At 42.0% G+C, this 14026-nt stretch overlaps 1 protein-coding gene across 2 annotated transcripts; it reads left to right on the plus strand.

The window, feature by feature from the left end:
* Positions 1 to 30: 30 nt before the first annotated feature.
* Atg12 (autophagy related 12) lies at positions 31 to 10424 on the plus strand. Of its 2 annotated transcripts, XM_057788944.1 has the most exons (4): positions 74 to 441; positions 4576 to 4712; positions 7395 to 7457; positions 8006 to 10424. In XM_057788944.1, exons 1-4 carry the CDS (start codon positions 276 to 278, stop codon positions 8063 to 8065), a joined length of 426 nt encoding a protein of 141 aa, XP_057644927.1. In that variant the 5' UTR covers positions 74 to 275; the 3' UTR covers positions 8066 to 10424. The 2 variants fall into 2 exon arrangements, with proteins under 2 accessions (XP_057644928.1, XP_057644927.1); XM_057788945.1 differs by lacking the exons at positions 4576 to 4712; positions 8006 to 10424 and having other exon boundaries at positions 31 to 441; positions 7395 to 7456.
* The last annotated feature ends 3602 nt before the right edge of the window (positions 10425 to 14026 follow it).

A 14026-nucleotide genomic window follows, 5' to 3' on the forward strand; every position in this document is an offset into this window, starting at 1 on the left:
CCAACTTGCTGGAGGGAGGGGGCACGTACTCATCTGGTGGTGCGCGGAGCCGCGTCGTGGAACGTTCCGGAAGCTCGCTGCGACTAGATGACACTCAGAACTCTTTTAAATGGTGTTTCCAACGGATCATCTAAAGTACCGCTCTCCAGACACCCCCAAAGTTCACTGTTGTCCCGGGTAACCCCACCCGGCGCCTACTTTGAGACCCTCCGTGGAGCAAGACCCAACCTCTGCACCGGGTACGTCACTTCCGCCATCGACTCTCGGCGAGGAAGATGGCGGAAGATCCCGAGGCCCTGCTGCAGCTCCCTCCTTCAGCGGCCGCAGCCGGCGGCGAGAGCCTTTCGGAGCTCTCCCCGGAAACTGCCACCCCAGAGCCCCCGTCTTCGGCCACAGTCTCCCCGGGGACGGAGGAGCCTCCCGGTGACACCAAGAAAAAAAGTAATGTCAACATCCATTTGTGTGCGGAGGCGGGAGATGTAATAGAGTTTGTAAGAGAGGCGGCCCGTAAAGAAGCGAAAGCTAGAGAAGGGCTCGTCCCAGAGGCGCTCTTTCTCCTCTTACCGGTGTTCGCGCCTTTTGGGTGCCTACGTGATCCGGGTAGTACCCGGATTCGCCGTCCTTCGCACTTTTTACGGGGTCTTGGAGGTAGTCAGCCTTCGAGCAGTTTGAAGCTGGGTTGCGAGTGAGATCTTGGTACCTCCGGGTAGAACAGAAGTTACTGAAAACAAAATGTAAGGTGACAGGGGCGACAAGTGGAGTACAGTCCACGAATTCTGACAAGTTTCGCTATTGGCTTCCCCCAATGTGGATATGAATGATACAATAATGGAATGAATATGGATTCATTCTGTAGAACAAAAACCTGGAACTTTGACTACTGTGAAGAATGCTAAGGAAAAACTCAGGGTATAGGTGCCACCTTTTAGTTAGCTATATATTTGGGATGGGGGGGCATGCCTTTTTTTGTGTGCGACATTGAACATTTCTTTAACTAGCTGTCCTCAACCTCTGTATTGTCTTATATGTTTGCCGCTGGAAAGTAAGGAACTTGAGGTTAACTTGCCCTGAACACTGTAAAGTGAGATTTGACTATAAGAAAAATCAGCAAATTAACACGTATCAATGGAAAAGGTAGACCTTGTCCTTGATTGTTCTCCTTTCAGGGACATAAAATGTAGATCCGGGTGTCTTTCTGCTCCTTAATCTCACCGGCTTGTTTGTGCTGCACAGGAGAATTGTTTCCCAGCGCTGCTTCTGGGGGAAATGCAGGTGTATGTCGCTTAGTAGTAAAACAGTACTAAAGGTCCAGGGGTTCAATTCCCAGCTCATCTAGACAGAAAAAAAAAGACAAAGACCTTGCGGTTGGAGGATATCTGCCATGAATATATATGCTGTACTTAGTATTTTAACAGCTGACCAATCAACCTGGGGGAAAAAAAAAGTCCTAATATTTTTTCCTCCAATTAGTTGTAGCAAGCTCACTTTCAAAGGTTTCGTTTAAGATGGAAGCACCAGGCCGAGAGTGGTGACATACACTCTTAATCCTAACATTCAGAAGCCTTTGACTAGCAAATATCTGTATGGTCAAAGCCAACCCTGAGCCAGAAACAAACAAAAACATCTAGCCATCTCAGGCAAAGTTTTAGTCTTTCACACTGATGATTGCTATACAAAAATCAAACAAAAACTAGAAAATGACGCATAATCCAAGATGATGCCTGAGGCCATGTTTCCTTTCTTTCGCCCCCCCCCTTCCTGACAAATTGAATTCCTATTTTCATCCTTTTGTAGACAATTTCTTTATCAGATATTTCACATTTCCACTGTAATTTGCCAAAGAAAGATGGCATGTTCTTGACCCTGCTGGCACAGGCTTCACGGGCCAAGCGTTTAAATACCAGTGCTAAGGTCCTACTTTGCAAAAGATTGCGATTTAATTGCTGTGCATATTAACTTCTCCGGTTGATTCTAATGTGTAGTCAGGGTTCAGAGCTACAAGCAAGTCATTTTGGGCACTAAGACTACGGCTGTAATTACTATATAATTACTATAAATGACTGTGTCTCTAGCTTCTTGCCCTCTGGCTCTTTCTTCAGTAGTACATTTCAGTGCCTAATTGCTGCCGAGTTATTGATTGCTCCAGGGGTCGAGGGAACTGGGGAGGAAGGTATGAAAGATAGGCTAACCAAAATCACCTTTATGCCTTCCCAACTCATCCATATTCCCAAAATAACTGAAAGGGCATTTACATAGTTCTTTTCCAGGAAGATGAGCTGCATCATATGTTCTAGATCCTGTGTTTCATTTCAGGAGGAGATGTGATCTCCTGGAACTCATTCTGTAGACCACGCTGGCCTCAAACTCCCAGAGATCCGTCTGCCTCAGCCTCCTAAGTGCTGGGATTAAAGACCTGCACCACCACACCTAGCTTCCAGAGGAAACTTGAATAAGTTGATCCCAACTTCGAATGCCAAACAAATGGGGCAAGAGTGTGGTAACAATTGGACAGTTCTGCTCTCAGGGCAGTTTTGGTTGTAGGTGTCTCTTAAGGGAAATAAACTTCATTAAGGAGATCAGTCTTTATTTGCATATCTGTGTGCTGTGGGATAATGCTCTTGTACACTGTAAAGATTTGTTTAAAAATGCTGATTGGCCAGTAGCCAGGCAGGAAGTATAGGCCATTTGTGAGTTCTAGGAAGATGAAAGGCAAAGACACAGTCACCAGCCAGACACAAGATGAGAATGCCTTACTGAGAAAAGATACCAAGCAGTGTGGCTAAACTTAGGCAAGAATTATGAGTTAACTTAAGTTGTAAGAGCTAGTTTAAGAGCTAGTTAATAATAAGCCTGAGCTGATAGTCCAAACAGTTTATAATAATATAAGCCTCAGTGTGTTTCTTTGGTACTGAACGGCTGTGGGACCAGATGGGACAGAAACTTTCATCTACATCTGTGTTTTGAATCATTGAAATATTACTGCCTTCTTTGAAACTTTTTAGGGCCCCTGATTTTTTTTTTAATAGTATGTAACACGACTAATAAAAACTCAGAGACAGATATTGGGGTTCAGGCTGAAGATCAGAAAAGCAAAGCAGCTAGCCACTTGGCTCTTACCTCTACCTCAGACCAAAAATGGGTGATCCTGCCTCCAGAAATCCTCAGATTAAGACAGCATGAGACCTGTCTCCTCCCATTTTATATTTCTCTCTAGGGCTGAGATTAAAGTCATGCACCACCACTGCCCAGCCTCTATGACTAGCTAGTTTGGCTACTGGGATTAAAGGTGTGAGCCACCACTGCCTGGCCTGTATGGCTGACTAGTATGTCTGCTTTGCACTGATCTTCAAGCAAGCTCTATTTATTAAAATACAAATAGTATACCACTATAGTAATAGGGTTTTTTTCATAAAAAAGTTAAGTATAGAAAATTTAGTATTTACAAAAAGCCATATGTCACTACTACGAAGTAACATTTTGATGCTATACTAATCTGAATATGTGTGTGTGATTCTGAATGAAGTTGGGGTTGTATACACACTGTTTTTCTATTTTGCACATTTTCTCAGCTTCTTAAACTATTAACTGCTTTTAAAATGTGTTCTTGAAGCCAGACTGTGGTGGCACACACCTTTAATCCCAGCACTCGGGAGGCAGAGGCAGACGGATCTCTGTGAGTTTGAGGCCAGCCTGGTCTACAGAGCGAGTTCCAGGACAAGCTCCAAAGCTACAGAGAAACCCTGTCTCAAAAACTAAACTGTGTTCTTGAACATCTCTTTATAAGCTTAAGGTTCTATTAGTATAACTTATGGTCTGGGTACTGCTGTTAACGTGCATTAACTGACTTAGTCCTCGTATCAGCCCTGTGAGGTAGGTGCTGTTACAGGGGTTTGAGAGTGAAAGAGTTTAATGCTTGTAGCTCTACAAGAGACAGAGCCATAGTTTGGACCCAATTTGGAATGTGTGTCCTTTCTCTATAAATTCTGCCATAAAGCAGCTCATATTTTATTTAATCCTACCTACATATATGTGTTGAATATGTAAATTTACTGCTTTTTTTTCCCTGTAAAAATAAATGTTTTGATAAAGGTGACATCCTTTTATATGAATCTTTATAAATTGCAAGCTATTTTAGATTTTAAGTAGTATATTATTGAGTCAAGGTGTATCTCCAAGTATTGGATATGTATTACCATATTGCCTTCCAGAAAGTCATGCCATGTTACAGTGGCGGCAGCAGCATTAACTACATTACCACCTTATCTTTACCACCAATTTCATAGGTGAAAAATGGATGAGTTGTTTTTGTTTTTTTTTTTTTTACTTGGTTTGGGTATTATTTATATCATGGGCCAGATCGATTTATTATCTTTAGAGTTCTGTTGTGTCGAATGTGTCTTAAAGATTAGTCTCATTAGAAAGAACTTTGTAGGATTAAGGGGGAAAATAGTAGAGAAGAGTCTAATATTTTGTATTTCTTACATAGCTCCAGAAAAGTAATTGTGGATAAAGCTTGTTTTCTGAGCGGTTTCACATCACCTTCTCATCAAATGTTTCAAAACAATTTTTTTGAAGTTGACATCCTGCTGAAGGCTGTAGGAGATACCCCTATAATGAAAACAAAGAAATGGGCTGTGGAGCGAACCCGAACCATCCAAGGACTCATTGACTTCATCAAAAAGTTCCTTAAACTCGTGGCCTCGGAACAGTTGGTATGAATACAATAATGATTGTTTGCCTATAAAAATCCCCAGTAGTTCCTAGGCAACCCTGAGTAACACGTGTACTTACAAAGCTACACATTGCTTTTGTTCTATGGACTTTTGAGCAGATTCTCCCTTTGCTCTCGAACACAGTTTTTATTGTTTACCTCTGGAGGTGGTTGCCATGTACATGCAGTGGTCAGAACAGTGCTTGGGAGTGGATTCTCCATCCACCATGTTCCTGGAAGTTATGTCAGGTCATCAGGCAGGAAGTGTGCTACTTATCCCAAGCCCTTAACATCATGTTTATCATTACTATTGCTGCTTTCCAGTCTGTTTGTTTTTATATATATATATATATATATATATACATATATATTTTTTTTTTTTTTTTTTTTTTTGGTTTTTCGAGACAGAGTTTCTCTGTGGCTTTGGAGCCTGTCCTGGAACTAGCTCTTGTAGACCAAGCTGGTCTCGAACTCACAGAGATTCACCTGCCTCTGCCTCCCAAGTGCTGGGATTAAAGGCGTGCGCCACCACCCCCCCAGCTCCTGTTTTATATATATATATATTTTTTTTTTTTTGGTTTTTTGAGACAGGGTTTCTCTGTAGCTTTGGTGCCTGTCCCAGAACTAGCTCTTGTAGACCAGGCTAGCCTCGAACTCCCAGAGATCCGCCTGCCTCTGCCTCCCAAGTGCTGTTTTATATTTTTTAAGGCTGGCGTTTTAGTTATTTTCCTCAAAGTATCACTGAATATCCATGCAGAAATATTTGTCATAGAACATTATATTCTCTGTATATTAGTACAGTTTGGTGTTTAAATTACATTGATTTCTTACAATTCCTTACTGTATTACTTTTGTCCTATTGTTCTTGAGGTAAGCAATATGTCTTTCACATATGCTGAAAGAACTAAGACTCATATACCTATTTCATGGTATACAATACAGTAAGCACTCCATTTAGGTTTTAGTTGTGATAAGGATTTTGTTTCTTTGAAGAACCTCAGGCATCATACTTCAGTTGCCATCCATCTTGTTCTTTGAGACAGTTTTATTGGCCTAAAGCTCACCAAGCAGGCTAAACTGGCTAGCCAGTAAGTCCCAGGAGTCCCCGTCTCCCTCTCCCTATTGCTGGGAGTATGTGAGGGTAGAACTCTGGTCTTCATGCTTGCATATCAAGCACTTTACCTACTGAGCTATCTCCACAGTTAGCAGTGGATACATTTTGAGAAATACATTATCAGATGCTTATGTTTTTGTGTGAACATCTTAAGAGTATGGTTACACGGATTAAAATAGCATGTCTCATGAAGACAGGATCTTACAGGACCATGATCATGAATGCAGTCCCTCCTTAACTAAATCGTCACTAAAGCACATAGCTGTGCTTGGCATTCTGTTATTTGCTGTGGTCTGCTCCGAATAGCCCCGGAAGATACAGGTACTATTACTTTCAGTACTGCTCGTATACAGAGTGGGCCATGAAATGTTATTTGTGTTTAGGGCCAGGACTCTTAACTGTCTCATTCAGTACTGAAGGAAAAAACTCAACCAATATTTATTGTTGTATAAATAATACCTGTTGACTAACTGTTTACATACTATTTCTGTTTAAAAGAGAGTTGTTACGCCTAGAATATTTTATCCTTAGATCTTGAGATGGATGTTACCTGCCAATTTTCTTCTATTTTCTAAAAAGAAGTTGATTAAAAGCCTCTTCGACACTATGACCTTTTGCATTAATATATTTAGGAATTCTTTAAGCATTAGAAATATTTTAATTTAAAACTGATTAAAAGTCTAGAACAATGAATTCTTTTTTTCTCTTCAACTAATACTAAGAATGTCCAGCTTAAAACTCAGTACCCCAGAAATTTTTCAAAAGTAGTAAAGATCAAAAGAAAAAAAAGAGCCGGGCGGTGGTGGCGCACGCCTTTAATCCCAGAACTTGGGAGGCAGAGGCAGGCGGATCTCTGTGAGTTCGAGACCAGCCTGGTCTACAAGAGCTAGTTCCAGGACAGGCTCCAAAACCACAGAGAAACCCTGTCTCGAAAAACCAAAAAAAAAAAAAAGGAGAAAAAAATGTGTGTAACATATCTGAGGAAAATGCCCAATATCAAATGTATTGATGTTTAACTGCAAATGTGAAATTAGTAGAAGAAATTTTATCTTGGCTCAGTGGGAATTATTTTTCTTCTTTTGGGATAGTCTCACTGTGTAGCCTAGGCTTGCCTTGAAGTCATGGACAATCCTGCACTCTCACCTGCTGGGATTACAGTCAGGAACTGCTATGCCAAGTAGGCATTTTGTTAATGTAGTGTTTTGAATATCCTTCCAAAAAACTATTTGTGAAAAACTACTTAAAATGTATTTATCTAGGGAACTGGTTCAGTCTATAAAGGCCTTCCACCCACAAAGATGAAGATCTAATACATCCATGACCTCAGGGCCCTGTGCTGGTCTATGTGACCCCAGTGCCTGGTGGGGAGATGGGCAGACTCTGGATCTCAGTGACCAGCCGGACTAGCCATTAGGTGAGCTCCAGACTCAGAGAGGGGCTCTGTCTCAAGCAAGAGAGCCACCAAGGATGCCCAGTGTTGATCTCTGGCACAAACACCATACACAGTGTTTAAAAATGTCTTAGTTACAAAAAGGATACCATTTTGAATTCATTTTTTTTTCCCTTTAGTTTATTTATGTGAACCAATCCTTTGCCCCTTCCCCAGACCAAGAAGTTGGAACTCTGTATGAGGTAAGTAACCTGCCCTCATGGGTATTGTGCCTATTGAACTGTGTGGACTATTGATTCGCGTCTTTAAGAGCTAGCATGCCATCTTAACTATCAGTGGGGGAAAAGCCCTTTGTTCTCTTATGTCATGAACACCTTTAACATAGTAGGATCTTTATAATTAAGCTTAAACAGTCAAGAGATAAGTTTTATTTAGAAGTAATTTTTTGCTTTTCTTGGAAATTTTGTCTAATCTGTATCACTTCTGCATTCATTGCCATCCATACTTGATAAAACCGCACTAGAGTGACCTTCTCGACAGTGCTGCTTCATGACAATAGTCATTAGTAGATAGACTAGCACTGCCAGGAAAGAGCTGAAAATACCTGATCAGAGATGTCAAGAAGGCAGTGAGAGTATTTAAGCCCATACCCAGGTACCCTAGTTTTGTTGAATGTGTATAATTATTGATACGTATGATGGAGGTATCCTTTGGAAAATGTAGTATGTTATAGAACTCTTTCTTAATCTAAAAAGAGTTAGTTTAATGTGTTGTTTTTTTCTTTCTGTAGTGTTTTGGCAGCGATGGTAAACTGGTCCTACATTACTGCAAATCGCAGGCGTGGGGATGAGCCACAGAAGAACAGCTAGATGTCCTCACAGAAGAAAGGGCTCAAGAGGCTTATGACTATCAGATACTCAGCATGAATCTGCTTATGTGTAAGAAGACATCATAGAGTAAATGGACTAAAAACGAGATTTGCATTATCATAAAATCATGGAAGTTTAGTGCGCCCATTACCCCGCCCACTCCCGTTTCAGATCTGCCTCCAAGGTTAGAAAGGGGGCTAGAGCTCTATTGTGGGTTCTCAGGATGACTGATGTTCCTTGTGGAGTTGGTACTGTGTTCTTTCCATGGTAAAGGCTAACTGACTTACTGAAGGGTTTGTGTTTCGAGGTGGTTTTTTAACTTATTCAGGGAACCTCTGTTTGGAGTATGGAATGTTTACATTTGTCTGTATTGCTTTGTGAAACCAAGCGTGCTGACTTGTCTCAGTGCCTGAAGTTATCCAGTAGGGGGCAGCCCAGTTGGCAAAATGATTTGACAGTTGTGACATCTTTGCCAGGTGATTGGAGGAACGACTGTTGAACCTAGTTTCTAGTTAATGTGTAATCAGGAAAGCAACTATGTTGACAGACTGGAAGAGTTGGAGGATGTGCATAGTTTAAAATTAATCATGCCGGAAACAGTTGTACAGATTGAGCACATGAGTCCTCGATGCTTTTCAGTCCTGCCATTTATGATGCTTGTGCTTCAGCCTGGGCATTGAGATCACACTTACAATTCTAGCACTCAGGAAGCCTGGGCAGGAGGAGGGTCAGGAGTTCAAAACCAGTCTGGACTGCAAAGAACTTATTCCAAACAGACTCTTGACCCCCCACCCTGTGTATTCCTAGTGTCAGCTATCTGTGTCAAAGCAATTGACTTAGTAAACGCAGCAACATCATCAAGCTTTCGATTCATCCCAGCCCTCATTTGTAAGCTGTGTGTTTTTAGTTTGTTTCTTTGCTGTGCTGGAGATCAGTGTACACTCGAGGCAATGGCTCTGCATAGCTGCATCTCCCGTACTCATTGAGTGCTTCATAATGTGTTTTCCAAATTGAAAGCATTCAAAGATAGTGATTTAAAAATAGCCTGCATAGGCCAGACAGTGGTGGCGCACGCCTTTAATCCCAGCACTCAGGAGGTAGAGGCAGGCAGATCTCTGTGAGTTCGAGACCAATCTCAAGAGCTAGTTTCAGGACAGCCTCCAAGGCTACAGAGAAACCCTGTCTCAAAAAAAGCCTCCAATTTTGTGTGTCTTTCATGCCATCATGGAAAAGAGTATTACTGTTACTGGTGTCATTAGACTGGTCATTGCTTGAGGTAAGATTTAACTTGTTTTTCTTATGTGCTGTATTTGTTATGCTTTCTTTTTACGGGGAGAGGGGCTGGACTCTGCCTATCCTGGAACTCACAGAGATCTGTTTACCTACTCTGTCTCATGAGTGCTGAGATTTGAGGTATGGATCACCTTACCCTGTTCCATACGTGTCTAAGAGTATTCGAACCAGAACCAGACATGATAGTGCACACTTCTCCAGCACTCAGAAAGCTTAGGCAAGAAGATTGACTATTTAAGACCAGTGTGGGCTACAGGGTGAGACTGTCTGAACACAACATGAAATTAACCCTTCCCCTCCCATGACAAAAGCGTTCCAATAAATTAAATGTCTAAACCAATTACAGGATTTAAAGTATGTCAGAATTCCAAGGGTTTGCCTTCAAAAGTGATGATAGAAATGTATTTTTTATCAAAAAAAAAAAGTTGAAGACTTGAATTACTCTTTTTGTTCTTTTTCAGACAGACTGTGTCAGGCTGACCTGCCTCGGGCTTTTGGGTGCCAGGCTTATGCACCACTGCTTCTGGCTCATTTTTAGCTCAATTTCTAGAGTGTGCTTTATAGTAGTACTCAGCCATGTGAACCATGGAGGATGCTGTGTAAGAACACAGCACAGTGCTGTTGGCTTCTTGTTTCTGCCCAAGAATGAGTTTTGGATGTCCCCTTGTCAACATTGCCCCGGAGTGAGTTAATACAGGTAATAGTTCACAGAGGGAGGATGTGGACAGTGAGATGTACAAAATGTAGGCTCAGGAAAACACCTTATGTACTGATGTATGAGCAGTGTCAGCTGGATAGGGGAAAGGTCTGTTCTACCTTTGCCCGCTACGAGGTTCCTGAAAGAACACAATGGTAGATACTTAACAGGAGAAATAATGTTGGATTTATTGTTTGCTGATGTTCTAGATACCAGAGTGCTTGTTACCTCCATGAAATCAGAAATACTTGAGTTTGAATTTGTAATTTTTATCAAAATAACTTATTGTCATATTAAAGCAAAAGTTAACTAAATATGTATGCCTTATTTTCTTCCCCCTGTAGCTTTGAGGACTATGTAGGGATTTATACTATCGAATTGTTTTACATTGTCTGTTGGTCTTTGTCCAAATAATTTTCAACACTTGTAAGCTGGGAGCCCATGACTGATGGGTAACTGGACAGTTTAAAGCATCTCAGGGGCAGTTGAAACTTAGGAGGAAAGGAGAATGAACCTTCGTTCTTTATTTCAGTTCTCCCTGTGTGATGAGTATATGGTAGTGTCTGCACCCTGTGCAGAGGTACAACAGCACACAAGTATACATGACTATTCCACGCCTGTCCTTCAAATTATTTATGCCAGGGATTTCATAATGAGTTTTCAAATATTTAGAACATATAGCAAATTAAAGTGATTTGTTGCTAATCAAGATAAGATTGAATTCTTCCTGAAGGCTGATTTTTAGAAGTTTTAACCTTAAAGATTTTTTTATTTTCATAATAAATCTTTTTAATTTATGATTTATTATTATAAATTGAAGATTTATTATTTATTATATATACAGTCTTCTTGCTGCATGTGTGCCTGCAGGCCAGGAGAGGGCATCAGATCTCATTGCTGATGGTTGTGAGCCATCATGTGGTTGCTGGGAATTGAACTCAGGCCCTGTGGAAGAGCAGCCAGTGCACGCTTATCCCAGTGCTTGGGAGGCAGAGGCAGGCATGTCTCCGTGAGTTTAAGGCCAGCCTAGTCTATAGAGCGAGTTCCAGGACAGATCCCAAAGTTACACAGAGAAGCCTTGGGGGGACAAAATTGTAAGCTGTGCCTCAGATTACTAACTTTAGTCAGCCAGTTTACCTGTGTGTAACTTACAGTAGGGTAGCATTACATACTGCAGGAGTATGAAGATGGAAACAGCTTGTTACGAAGCTCCCACTTCATTGTCCAAGTATTGTAATATGCTGAGCAAGCTTCGGGCAGGAAGAGAGCCGGCTCTAGGAAACTGACTGACAGGGAAGGCTGAGAAAACTTATCTTACTCCGTCACGGCAGTTTGCAGCCTGACAGGATTCGTTACTCCCTGGCTTGCCTGTTCTTTGTTTCCTAGGCCTCCTCCAAGGATTCACTAACTTCACTCCTTCAAGCTCCAGCTCCTTCAGGGTCTAATTAGGACTTTGAACTCTTTCTTAAAGTCTTGAGTGACTCAGGAGACCCTCCTCCTCCTCCTCCTAAGAACACGTGAGAAAGCCACGACTGTGACAGCACTTAGCTGGGTGCTGCTGCGGTATGCATGGCCCCATCACTCCATGATGGTGGGGCCTGCACATGGAAAGGAGGGCTGCTTCTGTTTCTTTTCCCTGACTGAATTAAGAGGGATTTAACTTCAAAAGGAACAAGGAAGGAAATCTGTAACTTTCGTACAACAAAAGGTAACAGGAAAAAAAAAAAAACGGTTGTAACACATGGAGAGGTTAATGCTATTAATATGTGGGTTCATTCTGGATGAGGCAAACACTAATCAGCAAAACACCACAGGGCCTGGCGTAGATCAGTGATAGAGTTCTGGATTGATCCCTAGCACCCCAAATAATTAAAAAGTGAAAAATGACTAATGCATGTGGAAAGACCTTGGGTGATTAAAGAAAAATCTAAAAACTGCAGATGCTAATCATTGCCTTTGATCCATGACGCCTGCAGTGGAGTAGCCAGATTTTCCTATTTGAATGTAAGTCCTATAGGTTTGGGGGCATTGGGTTTTGGGTTTTGTTGTTGTTTTTCTTGTTTTAGAAATACTGGAAAGGGGAAAACAAAAGCATTGGGCAGCACTGTTTAGCTTGCTGTCTTCAGTGCATGAGAGGTCAAACGTGAACGGCCATGAGGAGAATCTTAGAATTTAACTCCCACAGTCCTTTCACATCTCAGGAAATGGACACTAATCCTAACATTGGTTACTTCAAGGCTCCAGGAAACTCTGTCCAGTGTGAAATGGCTCTTTTTACAAAGCTACTGTAACAAGCCAGTCCGCATTCCTGGCTCTCCCATGGGATTCACAAACCATGCCAGTCATCCTTTCTCCAGTCTCTTTCCATCTTTACTCATCTTCCAGACCAGCTCTGTCTGCAGATCCTGAGAGCTTTCCCTTCAGAACTTGTTAGCACTCAGCCATTGTTTCCTCTAGCTCCTCTACCCCTGCCGAGTCCATTGGACCTGCAGCCCTCCTCAGCCCTCCTCCCTTCTCCACAGTCGGCCAGTCACAGAGTGTATCCATTCCAAGGACTTTTGTACTTGGTGTTTCCTCCTCTTGGAAGGGTCTCCTCCAAGTTAAATGCACTTGACCTCTCTGGTTCCTGCTCAAACGTCACTTTTAAGGACATCTTCCCTGAACACCCTCTAAACTGGCAACTCCTCACTATCCAGCTTCCCCTGCTTTCTATTTCTCCACTGTGTATACTGCCAGTGTCTGTCCATCTCTCCATGTACATTGCTGTGACTCAACCCTCCCCTTAGACGGTAACCCATCTGAGGACAGTGACTTAAAATATAGGGAACTTGGATTGTGTGAACAAGCTTGGCTCAGAGTACATGATTTTTTAATGTTTTGCATTCGTGGGTAGACACATTTCCAGAACTCTATTTACTTGTAGCTCCTTTCTCTTGAGTGGCAGTATCTCACAAAACTACAGCCGTTGCCCTTAGCAACGGGATCTACCTGGATCTTGACATTTCACTTATATAAATAAAAATAATGCCGGTAACTATCACAAGGTGACTTATACAGCCCTTAGGAAGAATTCAGCTGCCCTTTACCAACAATAGCATTGTCCTAGCCACTTACCAGCTCTCTCACCTTCCCTGCGTACCTCCCGACATGCACAAAGCACGGTGTGCTAGGTATTGACGGAGATGGGAAGTGTTGGCAGTCATGGTGGCCTGTGTCTGTAGTTACATCTCATGGGAAGCTGGTGATTTAAGCCAACTTGAGTCCCCGGTCAGCCTGGGCAATAATAGACTTAATCTCAAAAGAGTACAGCACATCCTAGTTCTTCCTCTCTGATTCTTGTCAAAGAACCGGGCAGTGGTGGTGCATGCCTTTGGTCCCAGCATTTGGGAGGCAGAGGCAGGAGGATATCTGAGTTTGAGGCCAGCCTGGTCTACACAGGAAATCCAGGTCAGGCTCCAAAGCTACAGAAAAAAACAAAGGCGGGGAGGGAGTTGTACTTTTCCTGTAAAATCAGGGGGTGGGGTTATGGACAGGCAATAAAGTCATGAATGGATGGAAAAGAGAATGAGGGAACTCAGAAAAATGGAAAGTAAAATAAGTTTTGAGTAAGCTATAAAGTTTCATGGAAACTTGATCCCAGGTGCCTTAGAAAAGCTTTCAGAGAACCCCACAAAGCTGTTTTGTGTGTTTTGTTTGTTTTGTTTTGTTTTGCTTTTTGTTATTTGTTTTGTTGTTTGTCCACAAACAGCAATTGGGCTTCAGCCAACCAAGTGCTAGGATTACAGTTGAGACATGTGTGCTGTGATAGCATTAGACAGGGGTGTTCCAAAATAAAACCATGCAGCTCAAGTGAATATTAATGTGTGGACAGTGGTAGGGGTGGGGGTACAGAAGTCTCTACCTTTAATAATCCAAATCATCATTTGTAATGGAAAGAATGAATATGTACTTT

This window comes from Chionomys nivalis, chromosome 14, assembly GCF_950005125.1.
Source record: "Chionomys nivalis chromosome 14, mChiNiv1.1, whole genome shotgun sequence".
NCBI classification, from domain to species: domain Eukaryota; kingdom Metazoa; phylum Chordata; class Mammalia; order Rodentia; family Cricetidae; genus Chionomys; species Chionomys nivalis.